This window comes from Haliaeetus albicilla, chromosome 28, assembly GCF_947461875.1.
Source record: "Haliaeetus albicilla chromosome 28, bHalAlb1.1, whole genome shotgun sequence".
NCBI lineage: Eukaryota > Metazoa > Chordata > Aves > Accipitriformes > Accipitridae > Haliaeetus > Haliaeetus albicilla.
The window spans coordinates 2147592-2168368 of NC_091510.1; the positions used below are offsets into that span (position 1 = coordinate 2147592).

The 20777-nt window shown below is 38.9% G+C and overlaps 2 protein-coding genes across 4 annotated transcripts in view; one reads left to right on the plus strand and one right to left on the minus strand.

The window, feature by feature from the left end:
* SCYL2 (SCY1 like pseudokinase 2) overlaps nt 1-7506 on the minus strand; it is a 38933-nt gene extending 31427 nt beyond the window's left edge. The window contains exons 1-2 of one of the 2 annotated variants that reach the window (XM_069773556.1): nt 7352-7506; nt 3544-3742 (exon numbers count right to left, since the gene is read on the minus strand). In XM_069773556.1, coding sequence (XP_069629657.1) covers nt 3544-3720 — 177 coding nt within the window. In that variant the 5' untranslated portion in view covers nt 3721-3742; nt 7352-7506. Of the gene's footprint in view, nt 1-3543; nt 3743-6734; nt 7285-7351 lie in introns of those variants that run through there. The other variant, XM_069773557.1, reaches the window with a different exon arrangement.
* A 77-nt stretch (nt 7507-7583) lies between these two features.
* DEPDC4 (DEP domain containing 4) lies at nt 7584-20611 on the plus strand. Of its 2 annotated transcripts, none has more exons than XM_069773342.1 (9): nt 7584-7688; nt 8458-8884; nt 9411-9565; nt 10105-10291; nt 12611-12837; nt 14594-14736; nt 14956-15081; nt 16512-16590; nt 19018-20611. In XM_069773342.1, the coding sequence occupies exons 1-9, from the start codon at nt 7610-7612 to the stop codon at nt 19233-19235; spliced, it is 1641 nt and encodes a 546-aa protein (XP_069629443.1). In that variant the 5' UTR covers nt 7584-7609; the 3' UTR covers nt 19236-20611. The 2 variants fall into 2 exon arrangements, with proteins under 2 accessions (XP_069629443.1, XP_069629444.1); XM_069773343.1 differs by having other exon boundaries at nt 9414-9565.
* The last annotated feature ends 166 nt before the right edge of the window (nt 20612-20777 follow it).

Here is a 20777-nt window from a genome sequence, read left to right on the forward strand (position 1 = left end):
GGCATGTCACACTTTCTCTCCTGCCCCTAAGAGGAAGGCAAGAATTCAGAAACACATCGGGTTTGTGTGTCAAAAAAGATGCAAACAAAACTAGAAAGTATTTCTAAACTGAAGACTCTAAAAGCTGTGGAAATGTAATGAGAATGGAATAGCAATACTGCTTCCTAATCATCTCATTGCATACTGAGAAAACATGTTAAAAATACCTGTAAAACATTCAAGCACTATAGTGAGGAATGCTACAGGAACTCAAATCCTTCTATTTCCAATGACATTTTGAATAGGGTGGAGTAATAGTGCCAGAGACTAAGCACAGAACAACAAGGAACAAAAAAACCAGCACAAAATATTTAATAACCATCTATCCTGTGAACTGAATGATGTAGTGCTCTCGTGGAAAAAAATTAAATGTGATCACATTAAAGACTAAGATATGAACATAAAAGCAAAGGAAATTTCAAGGTAGCAGTCAGAGTAATTTTAGAAACTTTATGTTTGTTTTCCTTTTCACGCATTTTTTTTAATGAATAATCAAATGTAACTCAATATGCAAACACACAATGTTTTACCAAAGCCTCCCACTGTGCAAAGCAAAATAGTCTCCGAACTAAAATACTGGAAAGCATTCCAGTGTTACTCTGGTCTTTTGCCAGAAAAAGATTTTCCTCCAGCTTTTGGGGGGTTTATTTTCAGAAGCTTGCCAATGTTTTTTTATAACCCTACTTTCTCATCAGTTTGTTTCAGTCATAAGGTATACAACTATTTCAATTTTAAAATTAATTAGCCTTTAAAGTTTGAATAGTAGGAAGCTTTCATTTCAAACCTACTGTATGCGCAGCCAAAACAACAGAAAGCTGACTTACCTCCCATTAATATATTTAGTGCTACCACAATAACAGCTAAATACAACTACAGTAGTCTTGAAGAGCAAACCATTATCTCCTTAATTCTGCTAGTTTTTACAACTGAGCTGCCAACAAGAATATTAAGTGACCTTATCCTATCTATTTCTTTACGATCACACTTTCTAAGTGGAAAAAAGGACAAGTGCCATATCATGCCAGAAAAAAATATAAGTGCATAAAGACTAAGTTGACAAATCCATGATGAGCAGAAATACATACTGTAAAATTAGCAATGTTACTTCACGTATACACATATAACCAGAAACTCATAAATCTTTCAAACAAACAGCTGCAAATCAGCTATCAAATAACACCAGACAAACATATGCATACAGGTAAGTAATTTCCTCGCATTCTGTTACATTGTTATTCAGTCACCTACAAAGTAAGCAAAAAAAGACAAGGCATATTAAAAAAAAACCCAAAACGTAATCATTCAGACATCCAGGAAAACCAGCAAGGCAGGAACCAGGCGGAACTCTGAAGTGAAGAATAAAATCATGCATATCTACTGTCACCAGAGGTGGAATATTTGTAACTGTCCAGTGACTTAAAATAGGAACCAAATTAATCTGTATTTGAAATCTTAACTTCAGCTGACCAACTTCTGTAAGACTGCTGACTTCCATTTGTCCTGAGAACAAAGATTTCTGATCAGTTCTACTGCTGTAATGCTAAGCCTCCAAATTTAGCTATTTTATCTGGCTACAATGACTTAAATTATTACTTGTGGCATTGTAAAGTGACAACACCACGGGCAATTAAGCGCTTACATCCTGCTTGTCTGATTACAATACACATTTACTGTAATAAAGCTGAGTGCTTGTAGCTTCAAATTAGATATACACACTTGCAATACAGCAAATATGTGCATCACTTCACAAAAATGACTGCTACTGCTTGGAAAATGGCAGCCAGCCACTTCCATATTGCCCAGCTAACATTCAAAAGGTACATGCAAAAGAAATCAAAAATGTTAAAGAACAGATATATTGCAATACAACACAACATAAACTGTTTGTATTGCTGCGTAGTTTTATTTTGCAATGGCAAACTGAATGTTGACATGGTGTTACCTAACTGGTAATATTAATAATGGATGGTAATTGCATGTCAAATCACCAGCCATCTGAAATTCCCTGCAGTACAACTGCTGCTGTATTTTTAATGATTAATGATAGCATACAAATGTACAGATGTTACATCAGGGTTTACAGAGATACTGTAGGATCACATGTGGTAACACCTGAACAAATACTCTGCAAAATCTGTGGTTAGAACACCCATTCAAAGCCTGAAAAACATGATCGACAGGAAACAAATTACATATACGCTGTCAATTAGGCAGTGAAAGAAACTTGCTACAACTCTCCAGACCTTAAAGCTACACCTGCTACAGGTCAAATGCTTACTGGGCACAGAGATTGTATAAAACCTATCAAAACTACCATACTTTCAATGTTATCACTTCTTTGTATAGTTGCATAAGACCAAAAAAAAAACCAGCTGGTACATTGGGTAAATTCAGGAAATACTAGATGTATAGAATTCTGCAACAGCTAGACAGATGCTTGAGAATATGGCAAAAGAACCTGCTTAACGTTTTTCAGATCCTGTCACAATCAGATCACACATTCTCCACAGATTCTTTATTCTGCATAGTACATTTCTTCTCTATTTGCTACAGTTTATTTTCCCACCATCTAACAGATTGTATATACGCTTTCCAAAGTTATTCCTTTGCGTCCATTTCTTTTTGGTACATCTGTAGGAAGCTGATTCATTTTGTAAGTGACTTCATATCACTTCAGCATCAAGTTTAACTGAAGGCCATAACTTAGTAACACTTCTATTTACTCGTTGAATATTCTATTTCCTCTCCAGGACTGAAAAAAGACTTTTCACATTTCTCCAGTACAATAAAACAATTTTCTATAATAACAGTTCTTAAACTCTGTTTCTGGCAAACCTTCTTCCAAAGTCACAATCCCACTTGCATTTACACATGTGACTTAAAGTGAGTCAGAAGTTTATAAACTAGCGCTCTAAACCTACTACTTTAAAGAAACTAGAAGGGAACAATATCTGAAAGCAGCACAGGGAAGGCACAACTCACTTCCTCCACAACCTCCTCCTCTATCCCATGCCTTCCTGTTACTGATTCTCATGACTTAACATTTCTAACCCCTCAATTTCTGCATGGCAGCTATAGTCTCTTTTGTGAGAACAAACAATGGCATACTTCACGATTATCTTAAACTGTAAAAAGCCAGTAGTGTTGCCAAAAAAGCTGCAAGGTAAAACAAATAAGGGAACCAATCCATGTTAAAACAAACTACTTCCTTCTTGTCAGATCACTTTTAACTCAGATTAATTCTTGATCTTGGTCTCGAATTGTATGGTATGAATGCAGAACTACTTCTTCCTCTAGCAGTGAAGGCTTAAAGCAATTATCACCTGTGTGGCTGAGAACATTATATTTAAATAATGTTGAGCACTTAATTTCATTTTACTCACAGTACTACCCTTAGCATTAGTCTGCCCAGTTTGATTTTGTTTTTAAATGCCACTTAGCAACTGCTATCTATCAGTCTGTTATCTAATGCTTATAAGCGTAGGTCTTTACTTGACAACCCACCTGTTTTGTTGATTTTTTAGTTCCATTAAATATCTTCCAAGCAAGACCATTACCACCACTGGCGATATGTCGGCCAACATCAAATTCCCTGGTAACAGGATTTCCCATGACTGCGCTGGTGACATCAGCCGTTACCTTTGTAACGGTACTCTTCAGTTTATTCAGCATGGACTCCATTGTCTCAACTGTGCACCAATGTCTACAAAGACAAGAAAAAAAAACCAGCTTCACAGTCCTCTCACAATTTCTGTTAACACAGAAACATGTTGAAAACGATAACATCTAACCAAGGATCCAATAGCATAGAGGAGTAACCGACAGAAAGAATACTGAAATATAACTTCCAGGGCTTTGCAGTTACACATATTCACACTGCACAAATGTATCTGCATGCCTTGGGATTATATGTCATTGCTTCTACTCCTCCTCAAAAACTTCCGAATCTCTTGATCATTCTTCATTAGATCTAACAAAGCAATTAAGGACTGAGAAAATAAACCGTTTCTTGAAAACAGGTAATTGAATAATGCAAAGAATCTATAAATTGCTCCCATGAAGGGAAAGGTTCACACCTTGTGTATCAGTATCACTTAATAAAGAGAACCAAATCTGAAGGAAACCAGGCTCCTTTCATTCTATTGCTCACGGAACTACACATTTTCTGAAGGGAAGGATTGCTTAAGATCCCAGACCAGCAAAAGAATAGATGTGTATTATACAGAGAAGACAAGTAAAAATGTGTTCTTTCCTACACTATGCTTGTCAAAATACAAGCTCAAATTTCAGTATTTTACGCATCAGATTGCTGACTGATGCCCTTCAGTACTCTTCCACTGTGAAATGCAGAAATACACTAATGCTGTGGCTCCATAGATATTTCTCCAATTTCCATGTCAGCTGAGTGACACAACTTTGCGCTACTAAATGAAGAACCAGACTAGGAATTTTAAGAAAATACATTATAAAAACGAAAGGTATCCAGCTGCACAGATCTCGACCTTGCAAATACTTAACTTTAAAATCAGAAATAGTAGTTATGGCCTCAACGGGACTACTCAGGAACAGAACCAGATATGACTGCAAGCATGTTCAGGGTGGAGCTGGTCTTAATTATAGGGACTGTGAGTTTAGATATGAGAAGCTGAGTCTGAATACAATGAGATAATCTTAAGAATAATTATGTCCTCGCTTGGTAAGTACTAAGTGTTTTGTTGAGCTGGAAATAAATTACGGAAACATAGAATTCCTTTATTAAGTAATTTTATTACAGTATGTGACATTTTATTACAATATATTAATTTTACTTTATGAACTGTGCTGTGGAAAAATGCATGCAATTCCTAACTGTGCAGCCCAAGACCAAACAGCTATCAGACATTGGCTAATAGCCCTGTATAAAGGAACTTTTCATTAACCTGATAAACAGGTAGAAACAAGGATCATGGAGTATTCTAAATAGGAACTATAGGTATTTCCAGCTCTCAGAGATTTTATTCTGCAGCTATTTCATGGGGCAAACTCTATATGCTAAAGGACTATAAAAATCAATCCTAATGAGTTTAGGATAACCACAAATCTAATTTATTTGGTTTTAAATCCTGTGCTTTTTGCATTGTTTCATTCACTCCCAGCCAGCAAACCTTCTCTAGTATCAATGCAATACAATCCCGTGTTAGGAGTTCTCAAAACTGAAGAGACGCTTTGCAAAATTAATTGCAGAGATATTATGAAGAAAAATGCACATGCATGCATGTTCAAATTCCTTTGTATAAATCTGAAACGGAGCTTCTCTACACAGGTGGTAGAAAAATGGTGCAATATTGATTAAACCAGAAGTGCCCTCTGCTGTGGGTGACAGACTAACTGCAGTGAGAAGCCTGGAAAAGCCACTAGGTGAGAATGTTAACAGCATTCCAGTGTCTGAAGGGTTAGGATTTAAAAATCAAGCCTGGCAGGCCCTGTCCAACCTGTTCCTCTCCAGCCTGACAGTATGCAAACTACTGTTTAATTTAGCTACTGAGTAAGGAGTACTGAGAAACTTCTCAATAAGCAGCTTGGGTTTTACGTTTATGTTCATCTAACACTGTAAATTTGTAGAAATCCTCATATCAACATTTGGACTATAATCTAAAATAGTTTATTTTTGCTTTATAAAAACAATTTCTGTCACCAACTTTAGTAAAAACTCAGTATATGTCAACAGGAACAACATACCTAGAAAATCCATCAAAAAAAAAAAAATCTATTTTGGGTAATATCTATAACATCACAAATCATGACAATTTAATCATATCTGAAATATACAACTTTGGTTCTCAACTGTATGAAAACTGTTTTGTTCAGTTCTTTTAAGACTGAACTACTATTTATAGAAAAATTAACAACCATGGCACAATAAAGTCAGTCATTCACTCACAATGAAAACTTTCATTTCAAGTTGAAAGGTAATAAACGAGAAAAGTACAAGACCTTAAGAGTAACAATGTTCAGACAAGCAACACAGGACATGCAGTAAATAAACGTTTCAGAACTTTGATTTCTTCCTGTTTGAATTTCATGGGCAATATTAATGCTACTGATACTAAGTCCATGAAACATAGAACTAATCCTAAAAAGAAATCCGGATGCAAAATGTGTTGTTTTCATGAATTCCCCTCACAACTGATAGCGGTCTTTATGCTGATGTACATCAGCAGCAACATGTCTGCACGATGATGACCCAATCACTTGGCAAGGTAGTAAGCAACAGCCAACACAGCAATAAAAAATGAGGCAAAATGTTTGAAATGTTGAGATAAAGATAAATTCAAACCAAAGACTCCTCACCACTCCTCAGTTCTCACTCACGCAAGACAACTGCATGATCTAAAAGTATTAATTTATCCTTGATCTAATCCATAGCTTCATCTGACGTATGGATACGGGTGCACGCCGCGCAGCAGTGCGTCATACGCTCTGCCAGTATTTTGACCTGTAACAAGCTGGGATTCCCCTTTGGGAACGAAAGCAGCAGGCAAGCGCATGGGTACTTCATGCCACCCAACCCAAACTTCCATCCTATCCCTCTGACCCAAACAACGATGAATTCGTAGAAGAAACAGGTGCTAGAACAACCGAGTCTCACCAAACAAAAGGGGAAAAAAACCCCAAAACCCCAAGCGACCCCGAAACGTTTCTCAGGCACAACCAACCTTTTGCACTTTAGTTACAAAACCAAACGGGAGGATCGAAGGCAACGCTGCGCCGCGCGCGGCGTAGCTGCCCTCAGAGCGAGACACCTTCCACCGCTTTCATTCGTCGTTTCGGCACCGAGCTGCAACCGAAACCCCACCAAAACCTCACAGAACGGGGTCCCTGCGCGGGGATCTGTGGGTCACCCGCTGCCAGGCGAAGCCTAACCTATACGCTGCACAACCCCCTGCCTTGTCTCTCGCGGGCCAGCCCTCCCGGGCAAAGTATTTACTGCTATTTCCAGCCACCGCTCCGCCGAGAGCCCCCCTCCACCTCCCTCCCGCTGCCCCCCAGGGCCCGGTGACCGTCCTCGCCGCTGGCCGGGGCAACCCGGCGGTCAGCCGGCCCGCGTCGGCCGCGGTCAGAGGTGACCGGCGGCGAGCGGCCTTTACCGGCAGCCGATCCGTCATCCGCCGGCCTCGGGCAGCTCGGCGGTCCACCCCTCACGCCACGATCGCGCTTCCAACCCCCTCAGCGCCGGGCTATCCCGGTTCCCTCCCCGGCCCCTGCGGTGCCACTAGGCCACGGGCAGCCGGGCTCCTGCCCCGGCGCGGGACACGACGCAGGCCTCTTTTACCTCAGCCAGCGGAAACCTGCCGGCGCGGCGCCCGCCCGCCCGCCTGCCCTTCGCCCTGAGGGGCCCCGGCGGGCAGCCCGTCACGCCGGCTCCGTCCCTCACCGCCGGCTCCGTCCCTCACCGCCGGCTACTCCATAGCGACGGCGAGAGACGGAGGGGGCCGGCGGAGGGCGCCTCACTTCCGCCCCGGCGGGGCGGCGGCCGGGGGAGGTGGCGGAGGGCGGGAAGTGATGCGGCTTCCGCCGGGCGGCCGCCGCCATGGCGGTTTATTTGACTCCGCGCTTCAGGAGGCTCCGGAGTCAGAGCGAGCTGGAGCCGCGGCGGGGGAGGCGGCGAGGTGAGTCGTCCCCGTCTCTCCGCTACCGCGCGTTGTTTTATTTTTTTTTTTCTGTAGGGTCTGTGGTGGCGGCTCCGCGGGGGAGCGGAGCAGGGTGTGAGGGGCCGCCGGCGGGAAGGTGCTGAGGGGAGATGGAGCCGCTTGCGGGAGGGACGTTGTGGTGAAGCGGGGGGAGGGGGGGAGAGGACACACGCGGCTGCGGGGGTTGGGTCTTGGTGTTCGGAGCGTAAAGGTCGCGGGGCAGGCGGGTCTCGTCTGCGGCAAGTGTCGGTTTGTGGCTGAGCTGAGGGCGGTGTGTGTGGGAGGAACCGGGGGGCAAGGAGGAACATGTCCCCTGGGTGAGGCTGAGCGAGCTGGGACTGCTCAGGTGGGAGAAGAGAAGGCTCGGGGGGTCTTATCACTGGGGGGGGTTGGAGCAGGTGGACCCCGGAGGTCCCTGCGAGCCTCGGCCGTTCTGTGGTTCTGTAATGAATTAATGTGGATGTGAACGTACGTACGGTATGTGTGGTAATAACAGTAACAAAAAACCCTTCCTCGCCTGTTTTTAGTGTCTTTGTTCCCTTCTGTTGACTCTGCCCTAGTGGGTGCGAGTCAGCTTGCAAGGAGGACTGATTCATGATGCATTATCTCTGTCCTTGTAAAATTAAGGCGGTTTCTGGAGAGGTTTTCAATAAATACATACAAAAACAAAATTTCACAGAGTAAAGTATTTTTAAAAATGTTAAAGCTTTATAAACATCTGTAAAACTTTCATATAAATATTTTGCAGATTGTGATGGTCCTTTTCAAGCAACTCAGCTGTGGAATAGTATTATTCATGCTCTTCACAGTCAGGTGGAAATCAAAAGGCGTAGACAGCATCTGAAAACATACAAAAACTGTTTCACTGGCTCAAATGCTGTTGATGTGGTACTGAGCCATCTTATGCAAAGCATGTACCTAAGCTGCAATGATATTTCTCGGCTGAAGGGAGTCCGTGTATGCCAAGTGTTGATGGATCACAAGGTGTTTGAGCCAGTTGGAGCAAAGCTTTACTTATTCAAGAATGAGAAAGAAACAGAGTTTGAAGACACAAACACTAGTCTCTACAAATTTGTAAATAGCAGTCTTACTCCTTTTCTTCCGAGAAAGAATGAAGATAATGAGAGCTTGTCTCCTGAGCAAATCTGCAAACAGAAGACAAAAAGACGTTCTAAGTGGGTTACTCTGAACTATTTTGATTTCTTTTTTTTTTTTTTTAAAGTTAAGGTGGGTTAACTGCAGATGAAGTTATGTTTGTCTAGCCCAGGTATTGGGGGCTTTTGGAACTATGTGCGAGTTTTGAGAAACGTTATGCCTAAATAGCAAGTGCTATCTAATATTTCTTGGTAATGTTAAACTGCTTTGATCTTCCCTTTGTTATTTAAAATAGAGTCTGGCACAGTAGCATAAGCTTAGGAACCATTTTGTTTTGCAACCAGTTGTGATGAAATCTGAGAATTAACATGAATTAATTACTAGCTGGAAGCTGGTAAAAGAAATGGAACCAATAAACAGTATTTGGAATCAATATCCTTGCCCTTTCCACAAAGCAGATGCGGATAATTGGTTTTCTAGCAGCAGGATAGACCTCGGATACAAAGAAGCCCTAAGTCCCGATTTAACAGCAGTTTGGGAAGTGACAGAGATAAATGTGTTCTGATTGTATTTGTTATACATCTAACTTATTATTTTCCCCCTGAGCAGAACGAAGTGTGAAACAACACATTCAAACCCCTTAGCATTAGAAGCAGCTGATAAAAAGAGGGTAGAGGAGCTCCTTCGATCAATAAATGTTCATGCATCTTTACCTCCAAAGATCATGGTTAATGAACCAACTCATCTGCTTTCAAAAAGAGGTGAGGATTGAATTTTTCTTTTTAAAACTTGATTGTTCTTCACTGTGTCTACTTGGAGTGAGTACCTCGTTTCTGTTAAACACTGCCCCTCAGAGTCCTAAATTTAACATGTCACTAATGACAAAATAGCAAAATGAGTGCTAAATGAGTAAATGCTCATAGTAAGTAAACTGAAGGAAACAAAACAGGATTTAAGTTTTTGCAGGATGGTGCTATTCTAATTATGCAAATACCACTTCAGAAGGAAATAAGTTTTAAGATTAAGTACTTCTGTATTATATGGTTCCTTTGCTCTTCACTTGTCTTTGCTTGTACGTATTACTAATTAGAGTAGGTTATTACTAATTCTAATATGATGGAGAGAGATGTTCTCTTTAAAGCCTTCTTTCTTAGCATTCCTGTTTTGATCCCTTCTTCCCCTGCTGTTACCTTGTTTTCTTTGAACTCTTAAAACATTCTTGAGTGAGTAAAAACAAAGGTTAGTGTTTTAGGTAAGATCTTATTTCTGAGGGTGGTTTTTTGTTTGTTTATGATATCAGTAATAGAAGATGTCTGGAAACAGCAAACTCTGCTACGATTGCTGCAGTTGATTGATGTTCCACTTCTAGAAGATATCTTGGTGTCTTCAGTGAAGACAAAACTAGACTGTTTTGGCAAAGAAGAAGACCTGATTATCTCAAATACTTTCCTGGACAGAGAGGTTACATGTAGCTTAAACTTGCCTGAGTAAGTTACACATCTGTGAAATGTATTTGTTAGTAAACACTTTATTTTACTCTTGACCAAACATTTGTGTTAAGTGAACAAAATGGACATCATTATACTTGCAGATGGGGGTGGCGTTAATGTGCTTTCCTTTGTTGGCTTCTTCTCAGAAGTGGTAAGGGAATTCACAAAAAAATACATGTTTGGGATTGGACATTTGAGGATTTTAAGTATACATTAAAACTTTAACCTCAAGTGTCAAAACCACTCCTAGTTTCCAGACCAGACACTTCACTCTTAAGTCTCTACAACAGATGCTAGAACTTGAAAAAGTTATTCTGAGACTTTGTTTGTTTTTCACAGTCCTGGTGGTGGTGCTGTGAAGATAGAAAGTCAATAAGGCATCTATTGTTAACAACAGAAAAGGAGAAGCTAAGCTGTAGCGCTGAAGAATGCTAATATCATGAGAATATAAAAATGAAAGTGGCTGTATGTCGTCAGTGCTCTTTTCTTTAAATGTTCTCTTATTTTTGTAGTGTTCCTGTTGATTGCGCTTTGGCTGATCTCTATCTTAGCATGTACTTTTAATGAATATGTCAAGGCATGTCTCCTCCTCTGTGTGTGTCATAGTAATGCTTATTTCTGTCAAATCAATACTGTTTTTATCTGTGAGATTTGAGGTCAATCTCTGTACCTAAAGAGACATTCTTACAGTTTTTATGTATTCTTGCTCTAGGGAAAAAATACTAATATTTTTACATAAGTTTAGAGTTTTACATAAGATAGTGAAACTCCTGGTTCCAAAGTAGGTTTATTGCTGGATAGCATCTGAACTCCATGGGTTTTTCCTCCCAAAATGGCTTAATGAACACTGTTTCTTTTGAGCTTTATACTCCTGTTCTGCTTGATTATTGGGCGATTGGTGGGTTTATGTCTCTTAAAATATCTTATATGTGGTTCTTACTCTATTATTTTGTGTTAATTGTCTCTAACATTTGGGTCTTTGCTAATATATCAGATGAGCGTTTAGAAAATTAAATGCTTGCTTCAATACTTCATTCTAGAATTAAGTGGGGGGCTGGAGTAATGTCTTTGTAGACAGTATATTACTTAGGTCTGGCTTTATAGCATGCTTGAGAAATGGGAAAATTTCAGGTATGAAGAATAGCCACCAGTATTACAAGAATTTGGAGGATTAATAGCCCCCAATATGAAGGTGGGGGAGTAAGCATAACTTATATCTCAAATTTTCTGTCTTCAGTTTTCAAATAGTGTCATGTTACGCTTGAAATAATCAAATACTTGCTCTCCATGCAGGCAATTAAAAACTGTAATCAAATCCTGCTTGCAGTGATTGCACTGCTCATGGGATCATAACTAAAGGAAGGTCATGATCCTGTTTCTACTTTACTGTATTGCCCCATTTACGCATCCAAGACTTATACAATCCTTGTTGGCTGCAGCAGTTCTAACAAAAGTTCATGTTTATCTAGCTGTCCAGCAGCAAGTTCAAAATCTTTTTCTGCTCTCCATGATTAAAATAACATTGTATGGATCCTAAATAATAACTGCATCTCCTCACACGTTATTGATTCAGTTCAAATTATTTTATATCCAGAGTGTCAAATAAAAGTAAGTCTCCCTCTGCGCCTAACATTTCTATAATTTTAGATTTCTTCTGTACAAAATGGTTGAGTTAGTGACTTTTTCCCCTGACCTTCCAGCCTCTTTGAACAGTGAGTTGTCTACCCGAATTTTAGGTTCTCCTTGCATTTTCTCTCCCTAGTTGAGTCATACAGGCAACAAATGCTTAAGAAAACTCATGTGTTTATAGTAGGTCATGTAATAAACTGCTTCCACAGTATTCTGGGATTTAAACTATTTTTGTTGTTCTCTGTTTTCAAACTAATTGTCTTGTGTCTTTTCTGTAAAGATCCAGTCCCTTGCTTTTTCACCCTGGTTAGCCCAGGTGGGTTTTCATTGTGTGTGTTGGAGTAATAGCGGGGTGGTGTTTGGTTTTAAATACTAGTTGAATCAGGCAAGTGTCCTGGGGTCAGTGACAGTCTGGCATGATTGCAGCTTGTTTTGATCTGGGCATACCTCAGGTGTATTGCCTGTAGCATAGGAAAACCATGGAAGTCGCTTCTTTTGAGCGGGTCCTTGAACTGCTATAGTGAAATAAGTTACATAAACTGCTTAATAAGCAACAAGTTTAATGCTGTGGTTCAAATATGTGACTATACCTGCATGGTTATTTCTATGTAATTTTCTTTAAAGGATTAAATAAGAATAGGCAGAGCATTTTAAAGTAAACACTAAAGCTAACTTTTCCTTCTACAGGCTTGACAAATGGCTCTATGCTGCAATTGAATGCTTGGAGTATTTCCCAGACCAGTTCATAGTGATGGTTAGTCAGCAGTTACCTCAAAGCCCTAACAAACCCAGCAGTCTGAATACATACAAGAAGATTCTTTTTGACATTATAATAAAGTATTATAGTCAAAAGAAGGACTCCCTTCTTGCCACTCAGGATCTCGATATTCATTCAGGAATTATAGAACTTATAGGTAAGAGCAACCTGGAATAAAAAATACAAGTGAAAACTGTATAAAGGATGTAACTTACTAAGCATTAATTGACTGAATTATAACACCATTTGCAATGCTATTGCAGATGCACTTTAATTTATAGGTTGGAGGGAAATGCTTGAGGTTGCTAGTCAGAACTTTTGCTCAAGGCATGTACAAATTTCAAAGTTAGATTAAGTTGCTTAGGGCTGGGTCCAGCTGAATTTTGAAAATATTTAATATATTAGTCTGTGTTCTTGGGTCCTCAGCTGTGTTCTAGTTCATACTAGATCGCTCTTAGGAGATTATGCTTAACTATTCTACAACCATTTTTCCCTCTCGGTGCTATGGAATAGGTCATGGTCATCAGTGCCTAACAACTTGGATTCTAATAATAACTTTCCAGTAGAATCCAGTGCAGCTCACCTTACTTTGATAAAGTGCTGTTGTTCTGGCCCTAGTGCAAGAGAGGGCTCAAACTAGCTATGAACATTTACATATTTAAAACATGTTGCAAATTAGTTTGAGAAATGCTGCAGTTAGCTGAAGTATGACTTCATTTTGTTATCAATGTATATATGGCTATAACTATTTTCCTCAGTTGTTAAACAGTTTGATTTAAGATGGCTGATAATACAGATCTGTTGTGAAGGCAAACGTTGCTGTGCTCATTGCTTTAAAGTAAACAAATCTAGAGTACTTATGTTACAGATAAATGCAGTTGGTCAAACTAGTCCATGTGGTTTATTGAACCTTTCTATATTGAAACTTTTTCTTTTTTTTTTCCCCTACAGTCTTTTAAAGTAACTCAGTAAAGCTTTAATCATAGATCAGAGGAACTCTTAAACTTTTCTCTAGAAATTATTTAACTTCCTGTCTTCATAGCTCCACTTTTACTTGTCCTTTGGCAATTCTCTTTCCTGCTTTTTTTGTCTGCGCTTCTTTTGGAAAAGGGTTACTTACTTGCTCTTTTGGTGTTCTTATTAATCAAAGATGGTTTCAAATGGCTTGTGGTACACCCCTGAAAGTCCTGGATTATTTCTTGTAAAATATAACCTCTGTCCCAGTAATAGGGCAGAGGCCAGCAAATCATACGTAGATTCTATTCCTGTATCTGCCCTCATCTTGCTCTTGCCTTAAAGTTACTTGGCTTTTTGATAGTTCCTCACTTTCAAAGTGAAGATAACTAGAATTCTCATCTAAAGGGGTTTTTATAGGAGGTTATTTCCAATTTATCACATTTCCTTGAGAAACTTAAAACCTAATGGCTTAAAAAGGGGAGGGGGGGATGATGATGATGACATGGACAGGACACCAACCAACAGAAAAACCCCAAATGAACAAAAAACCAAAACAAAAAACCCCAAACAAAACCTCAAAGCAATGAGAAAGTTAGAATTGTTCAGCTTATTAATTACTTTGAGATGAATCCTGGAATATAATACAAAGATGCATAAACACAAACAGTGCAAACATCACTTAAGTGTTCGCACATTGTACACAGAACATAGTAATGTCCTGTATATATTGTCCAAGTATGTCTGTTCCCTGACTAGCTATGGGACAAAGGTTTTAAGCTTATACTGATTAAATGCTGTATTGAGTCTTGTCAAAAGGTTTTAGAAGTCACTGAGATAACCTGCTTTGTTTGGAGGGAAACCCCCCCAAAAATGGGATTAATACTGGGATTTAAATATGTGTTCTTGACTCTGAAAATGAACAGTTGCACTGCATGCACTGTTTTACTCCATTGCAGAAAAAGGAAATACAGATCAAGCTCTAGAGGCATCACAACTTTATTTAAAATTATTAGCACCAAATATCCGAGAAGAACTACACAGACTCCTGGCATTCATAGCAATTGCATCTGAATCTGAGGGCTACAAATTACAAAAACAAGTAAGTATCTGTTTTGTTTAGTGTGGGAAATAGCATTTTCATATAGTAAGACTGACTGGTTTTTTTTCTAGTTAGAAGTATTGTTTACTGCCTTCCAATGTGATTTGTTTTAAAACAAATATCAAGATGTTCTTCCCACTGATAGCATCCTGTTATACTTAGTATTTGCTGACACATTGCAAGTAAATCTAATGCCAGATCTGGGCTGTTCTTTTCCAGTTTGATAACAGATCTGTGATCATCAAGACTTGCACAAAGTTCATCTTGCAAAATAAGACATTGTCAAAACCACAGGCAGAACTGCTGACTCAGTTTCTGATGGACAATCACTCTGAGCTCTTCAAGGTAGCATTTTCCTTACCTCATTGGTTTTGTCATTTTAAATGTTAAATGCCATGAAGTGCCTTTTTGGAGATGAGAGGTCTGAGGAGCAGAGCTTAATATTCCACCTGTTACAGTTTAATGGTACAGTCAAGTAGGGTGAGAATCTATTTCAGACTATGGAGGACAGCTTTTTGAGAGCTTTGCAATCCTTTACCTATAATATCCTTTCCCTTTATTTGCATCATTTGTGCTAAGAAAATACTTGAAGTATTAAATTTTTACAGAGGTCTTTTGGCACATTGTTTCTGTTGGCTGTCTGCTAAATTTTTAGGCTTCTTTGTCCTTCTCCTTTAGAAATCAGCTGACATACTCTGAGTGATATATTAGATGGCATGCTCTGGTGCCCCAGCATACAGCTTTGACAACTCTGAAGAGTTCCTTTTGGTACTTTGAAGCGTTAACTTCTAAATTAAAGAAAATAAATGAACCATAAAATGAAATGGCCTTTCTGTTTAACTTGATCAGTTATGTAAATGTTCAGATATATTTTACAGTCTCCTTTATTTACGTTCCATCATATTGTCACACATGTGAGATGCAACCTTCCCAGACCTGATATTGACTTTCTGAATTCAACCAGGGCATTATAGTTGTGATGCTTTGCTACTGTTTCCCTCAACTATAAAATTCTTCATTAAAACACTATACGAGATGAAGATGAACTAGTTATCTCAGCTGTTGTAAGATAGCTGTAAAATGCTCTGGACATTTATTATCCAGTTACAAATAAGCATCACAGAAACAATGATTTGGTTTCAGTAAAGTACTATTTTTAGTTCTTATACAACACATTAATTTCCACTTCTGATCTCAACTGAAGAAAGATGGAAGATTTTTATTTTTTTAATTAGCTCCAGTGAGGTAGTGTGGTTACTGTGAGTTTTGTATGTGTTAATATACACCCAAAACCAAATACTTTTTTTTGGTTATTAAGAATTCTGACATGAGGGTTAGGCCTTTGATTCATGACTGGAGATGGAGCCAGATCTGACAAATCAAGTGCCTGCTGCCTCATAGCAGTGACAGCAGAGTGGATGGTGGCTCACTCTTTCACAACTGCAGTTGAGAGCCTTTTGTATTATATATGCTGAAATCAGTTCAAGGTCTACACTACAGTTTTTGCCGTAGTTCAGTGGAAAACAACATCTAGAACATCTTGCCTCCTATTTCTTTGGCCAGAAATATCAGGAATAAATATCAGTATATGTGTGTTAGTGCAATTTTTTGAGACGTTTTGAATGGGTACCTAAATAAATGTAGGCATAGATTCTTCTGCAGGTAATTATGTGATTTTTTTTTTTTTTTTAAATTGATCATCTAAAAGCTTTAGATTCTCAAAATACAGAATTACTGGCTTTGTAACTTTTTTCTTTGCCTGATTGTATTTTCAGACTCCTTTAACTCTTCTGGAACTAACTAGTAGAAGACTTCAGAGTTTGCTAGAAGGACAAGATCCAGATATTGATTCAGGTAGATGATGTGATACACATTTTTATGTAAACCTTTCTATAAAAAAATCAATTTTTTATCAGTTGACTATAACTTTGCATAGACTATGTTCTTTTCCTTTATTAAAAGTGAAGCATTAAAGCAACAAGTGGCTAATTCACCAAATAATTAAATTATCTGTTATAAGCAAAAAAGTGACCTCTGAATATTAAAGAACAAAGCGTCTATTATTGTCTAGTTTGAACACATTACAAATTTTTTTTACTACAGAATTACTTCTGAAGTTAATGCAAAATGTGCTTCCTGAAGTGACTTGCTTATTAATTTGGCTTGTGAATTTGATGTGATTTTTTTTGTATTTAGGAACAGCATTTTTATATTTTTGCCACAAGACACCTAAAAATTCTCATAGAACTCAGTAGTTTGAGTTTCTAATAGATGTCTTGAACACAGACCTTGATTGTTTAGTGTTTTGATGAACTCTCTTCCTTTTCCGGGTAAGCATGAAGCTTATTAAGAGCTTAAGACTTATAGAAGGGTAGTGTAGCCTAAAAGGAAGGCATTTGACACTTGGTGTGTATGTGGGATTAGTGTTTTCCAGCTCATTTCTTTTACTAGCTAACATTCCATCTGGCCTTGCTGCCAAAAATGTCTTTCAGCACTGTGATTAAAAGGATTGGCTTAAATAATTTAATTTCTCTCTGACTCTTTAGTTCCTTCCTTTAGACTTCTGTATTGCCAGTGCATTATGTGCTTAAACATTGAAGAGAAGCAATAAGGGAATTGAATAATACTGTAAGTTATTGTACTGTTCAGTACTATATTTAATAGATCAGCTCTCTGAGAAGTAGTTTTGGTACAGAATCTTTTACCATCTGTATTGGGTTCCGGAATGTGTCCAAATTGCTTCCAGCTCACTGTTCTGAGTATTGCATATTGTGTAGCCAAAGAATACAGAGATGAGCAACAGAGGAAGGAGTTGCCTGTCTATAGTATTCTTGGAGCTGGTGTGATTGCCCTCAGCACACTGAACAGACAACTGAAGTACCTCATACTATACTCTCCCTACTAAGTTTTGGAGTTTCAATCTGTAAATGCATATAGATTCCATCTACTTGTTGAAATAGATAGTTTGATCTGATTGTAAGCTCTCCAGCATCGCATATTCCTGTTTTCCTGTGTGCCTCATTCTGGTGTCATTTTCCCTTTTCTCATGGAGGAGACAGGACGAAAATGTTTCCTTAGAGCTACAGAGCATTCTTAGCTGGTGAACTTCTGAAGTTCAGGTGGGAGCAGGAGGGAAGGCTGGGAGACCCCCAGAAAAGGGGTCTGTCTATTGCAGGAAGGTAATCATTAGGTCTGCTGGAAGTAAACATTCCTAAAAACACTGAGGGAACTCGGGTTGGTTTTAATCTAGCAAGCTACTTGAAACCACTGGACTAAAGGATCCACCCTGAAGTTTTAAGAGTTAATCTCCTTGCCAGAAGTTGTTAAGCTTTCCCTTTTGGAAGAGCTATGTTTTCTTGATCTGACTCTACTAAACCATAAAAAGTATTTCACATTTGGTATTTGACAGACTCATTGTAAAAGAAGGAAGGACAGGTCCATATGAAAAATCTGGCTGCTCAGGTTATTACCACTCTCTATGTGAAGCCATAAGAAAATGGTGTTTGTACAGAAGGAATAGTAAGAATTTTTTCCCCTTTAGGCAATTGACATTTGTTCAACCAACTTGCTCACTAACATGTATGTGGAGTAGCTGAATGCCAGTCTCCTCTGGCCAGAAGTCACCGTCTAATGATGGGGCTTGTATCCTTGCAAGGCAATACTCTACTGCGTAGGTTCACAACACTTTTACATCTAAGTAGTGCTTAAGTTGTGTATCTCTCGAGCACCAGTTCTTGCTCTGCTCTCACCCTGAACTGCTGCCTGTTCCATCATATCTGCTTCTGGTGACCAAACCATGCTGGGCTGTCTAGTCACCTAGAAGTTCCTGAATTGTATTCCTGAATTCAGAGGCAACTGTTTCTTCGAAGTATTTATTCACTTGCATTACATACCGGGCCTTGCTACGGATCCCATTCACTCACAGGGAATCACTGGATCATGACAACTGCAAGGTGCCATTCTTGTCATGTAGCATTCTTTGTTATGGCTTCTGTTTGCAAGAACCATGTTGGCTCTTCGTCTTGCAGGCCTTGTGTTTACAATACAAAATCATCTGTGATATTGCAATTGTAACACTGCTTTTTGGGGGGGGGCGGTTGCAGTTAATGTTTAGATGTTCATCCATGCTCAGTGGAGGGCTATACATATCACATTGTTTGTAGAGAACTGCAATCATATCTGAACTGGAATATCAATATACCTATGTTTCTGATCATATTTTTTAATCGGGCTCTTATATGATGCATTGAACTTAAACTGAACCTCTGATTTCTTACAAAGGCTTCAGCTTCTGTCAGCGTGTGACAACTAAAGAATATGAAGATCAAAAACAACAAACAAATCGGTATCTTCTTGCATTGGTTCAAGAGATGGACAATGACCTCACTATTCCTTTGAAGCAGAAGAAGAAATTAATTAAAGAATTCCGAAAATACCATTCTCTCATCTATTGTAGTGGTTGTAAAACTACATGTGAATTTTGTACTCTAAATGGTTAGACATCAATACAGCCTCTTTTTTTTTTCTGTAAAAAGGAGGGGATGCATATGAAAATTGCTCATTATATAAATAATTTTCTTATGTCCTTACATATTCAGTAACAGGACACTACAACTATCAAAATTACTATGATGCTCAAAAGCATTAATTCTAATTAATGACCCTTTTAAGCAAAATGTACTTAATTACTTCTAAATTAGTAATAATGGCACACTGCTTGTGCTGCTTTGAGTTCAAGGTTTGGCACTTTTTTCCTTCTGTCCCATGACCCCATGGCTTTCTAGCTGACCTACGTCTACATTCAGAGCCATGCTTGGGCTGATAATCCATAAGGTTTTTAATCCTTTCTATCTGTAGTTCATAATCAAACTGTAATCTAATCTTAAACTGTAGATTGACTCCTGTAAGTATTGTAAAAGTGTACAAAGTGTGCCAAAAATGTTAGGAGCTGGTCAGTGGGTTTTGAATCTGTGGCAGGCAAGATTCATTAGGCAGGGGAGCTGTGTGTGCTTGCAGTCAGTAATTATAGCCTGTTACTCCTTCCCCACTCTGGCAGACTGAGCTGCTGCTAATCTGGCAGTTATGCAAAAGTAAGTAAAAAAAATTACATTTTGAGAAAACTTGAGGAGTAATAATATTGGTTTAGATCTCTTGCTGTAAGCAATTTATTTTAACATGAGGATACTTTGATAGTGTCCAGTTATTTTTCATAAATACTTCGATAGCATTTCTGGATTCATAGGGCAAAGCTAGAAATCATGTTGTCCTGTCTTGACACATTGATGGTTAACTGTAAATTGACAAGGAAATGCTGATGCAAATCATTAAATAAATATGCAGTATAATGTTATAGGGGTTAAATTACTTCCTCCATCCTCATGACAGACATTTGGTCATGTATTGGACACAGAAACAGAACTGAGATTGGAAGGGACCTCTGGTCTAGTCACCACGCAGCTCAAAGTGGAGTCAATTAGAGCAGGCTGCTCAGGGGCTTTTCTGATTGAGTTTAGAATATCTCTAAGGATGGAGATGCCACAACCTCTCAGGTGAGTCTGGTCCACAGTTTGACCAGCCTGACAGTATTTAAAAAGAAAACAAGAACACTAAAAAAGCCACCCACCTTACTTTTAAGTAGAACTTCTTGCATTTCAGTTTGTGCCCATTGCCTCCTGTCCTTTCACTGGCCACCACTGAGAGGTGTCTGGCTCAGTCGTTTTTATTCCCCACCCTGAGCCTTCTCTTCTCAAGACTGAACAATTGCAGTGCTCTCAGCCTCTTCCTTGTATGACAGATGCTCTAATTCCTTATCATTTTCATGGCCCCTTTGCTAGACTAGCTCCACTATGACCATGATTTTTTTTTTATTGTGAATATGCTTCTTTTAATGTCCATTCAATTGCACGCACAAGTTAGAAAAATATTTTGGGAAAAAAAAAGAAATCTTGATTCCTTCTCACTGTGTATTAGTGTCACACCAGTACAAGCATTCAGTATTTTTATTGCCTCATGCATTGAGGGTTTCTGCAATAAGAATACAA

Coding starts and splice junctions, on each gene's coding strand:
- DEPDC4 (XM_069773342.1), top strand. CDS start 7,610: ATGGCGGTTTATTTGACTCCGCGCTTCAGGAGGCTCCGGAGTCAGAGC. Junction 7,689..8,457: donor GCGGCGGGGGAGGCGGCGAG/GTGAGTCGTCCC, acceptor AATATTTTGCAG/ATTGTGATGGTCCTTTTCAA. Junction 14,737..14,955: donor GCTACAAATTACAAAAACAA/GTAAGTATCTGT, acceptor GTTCTTTTCCAG/TTTGATAACAGATCTGTGAT.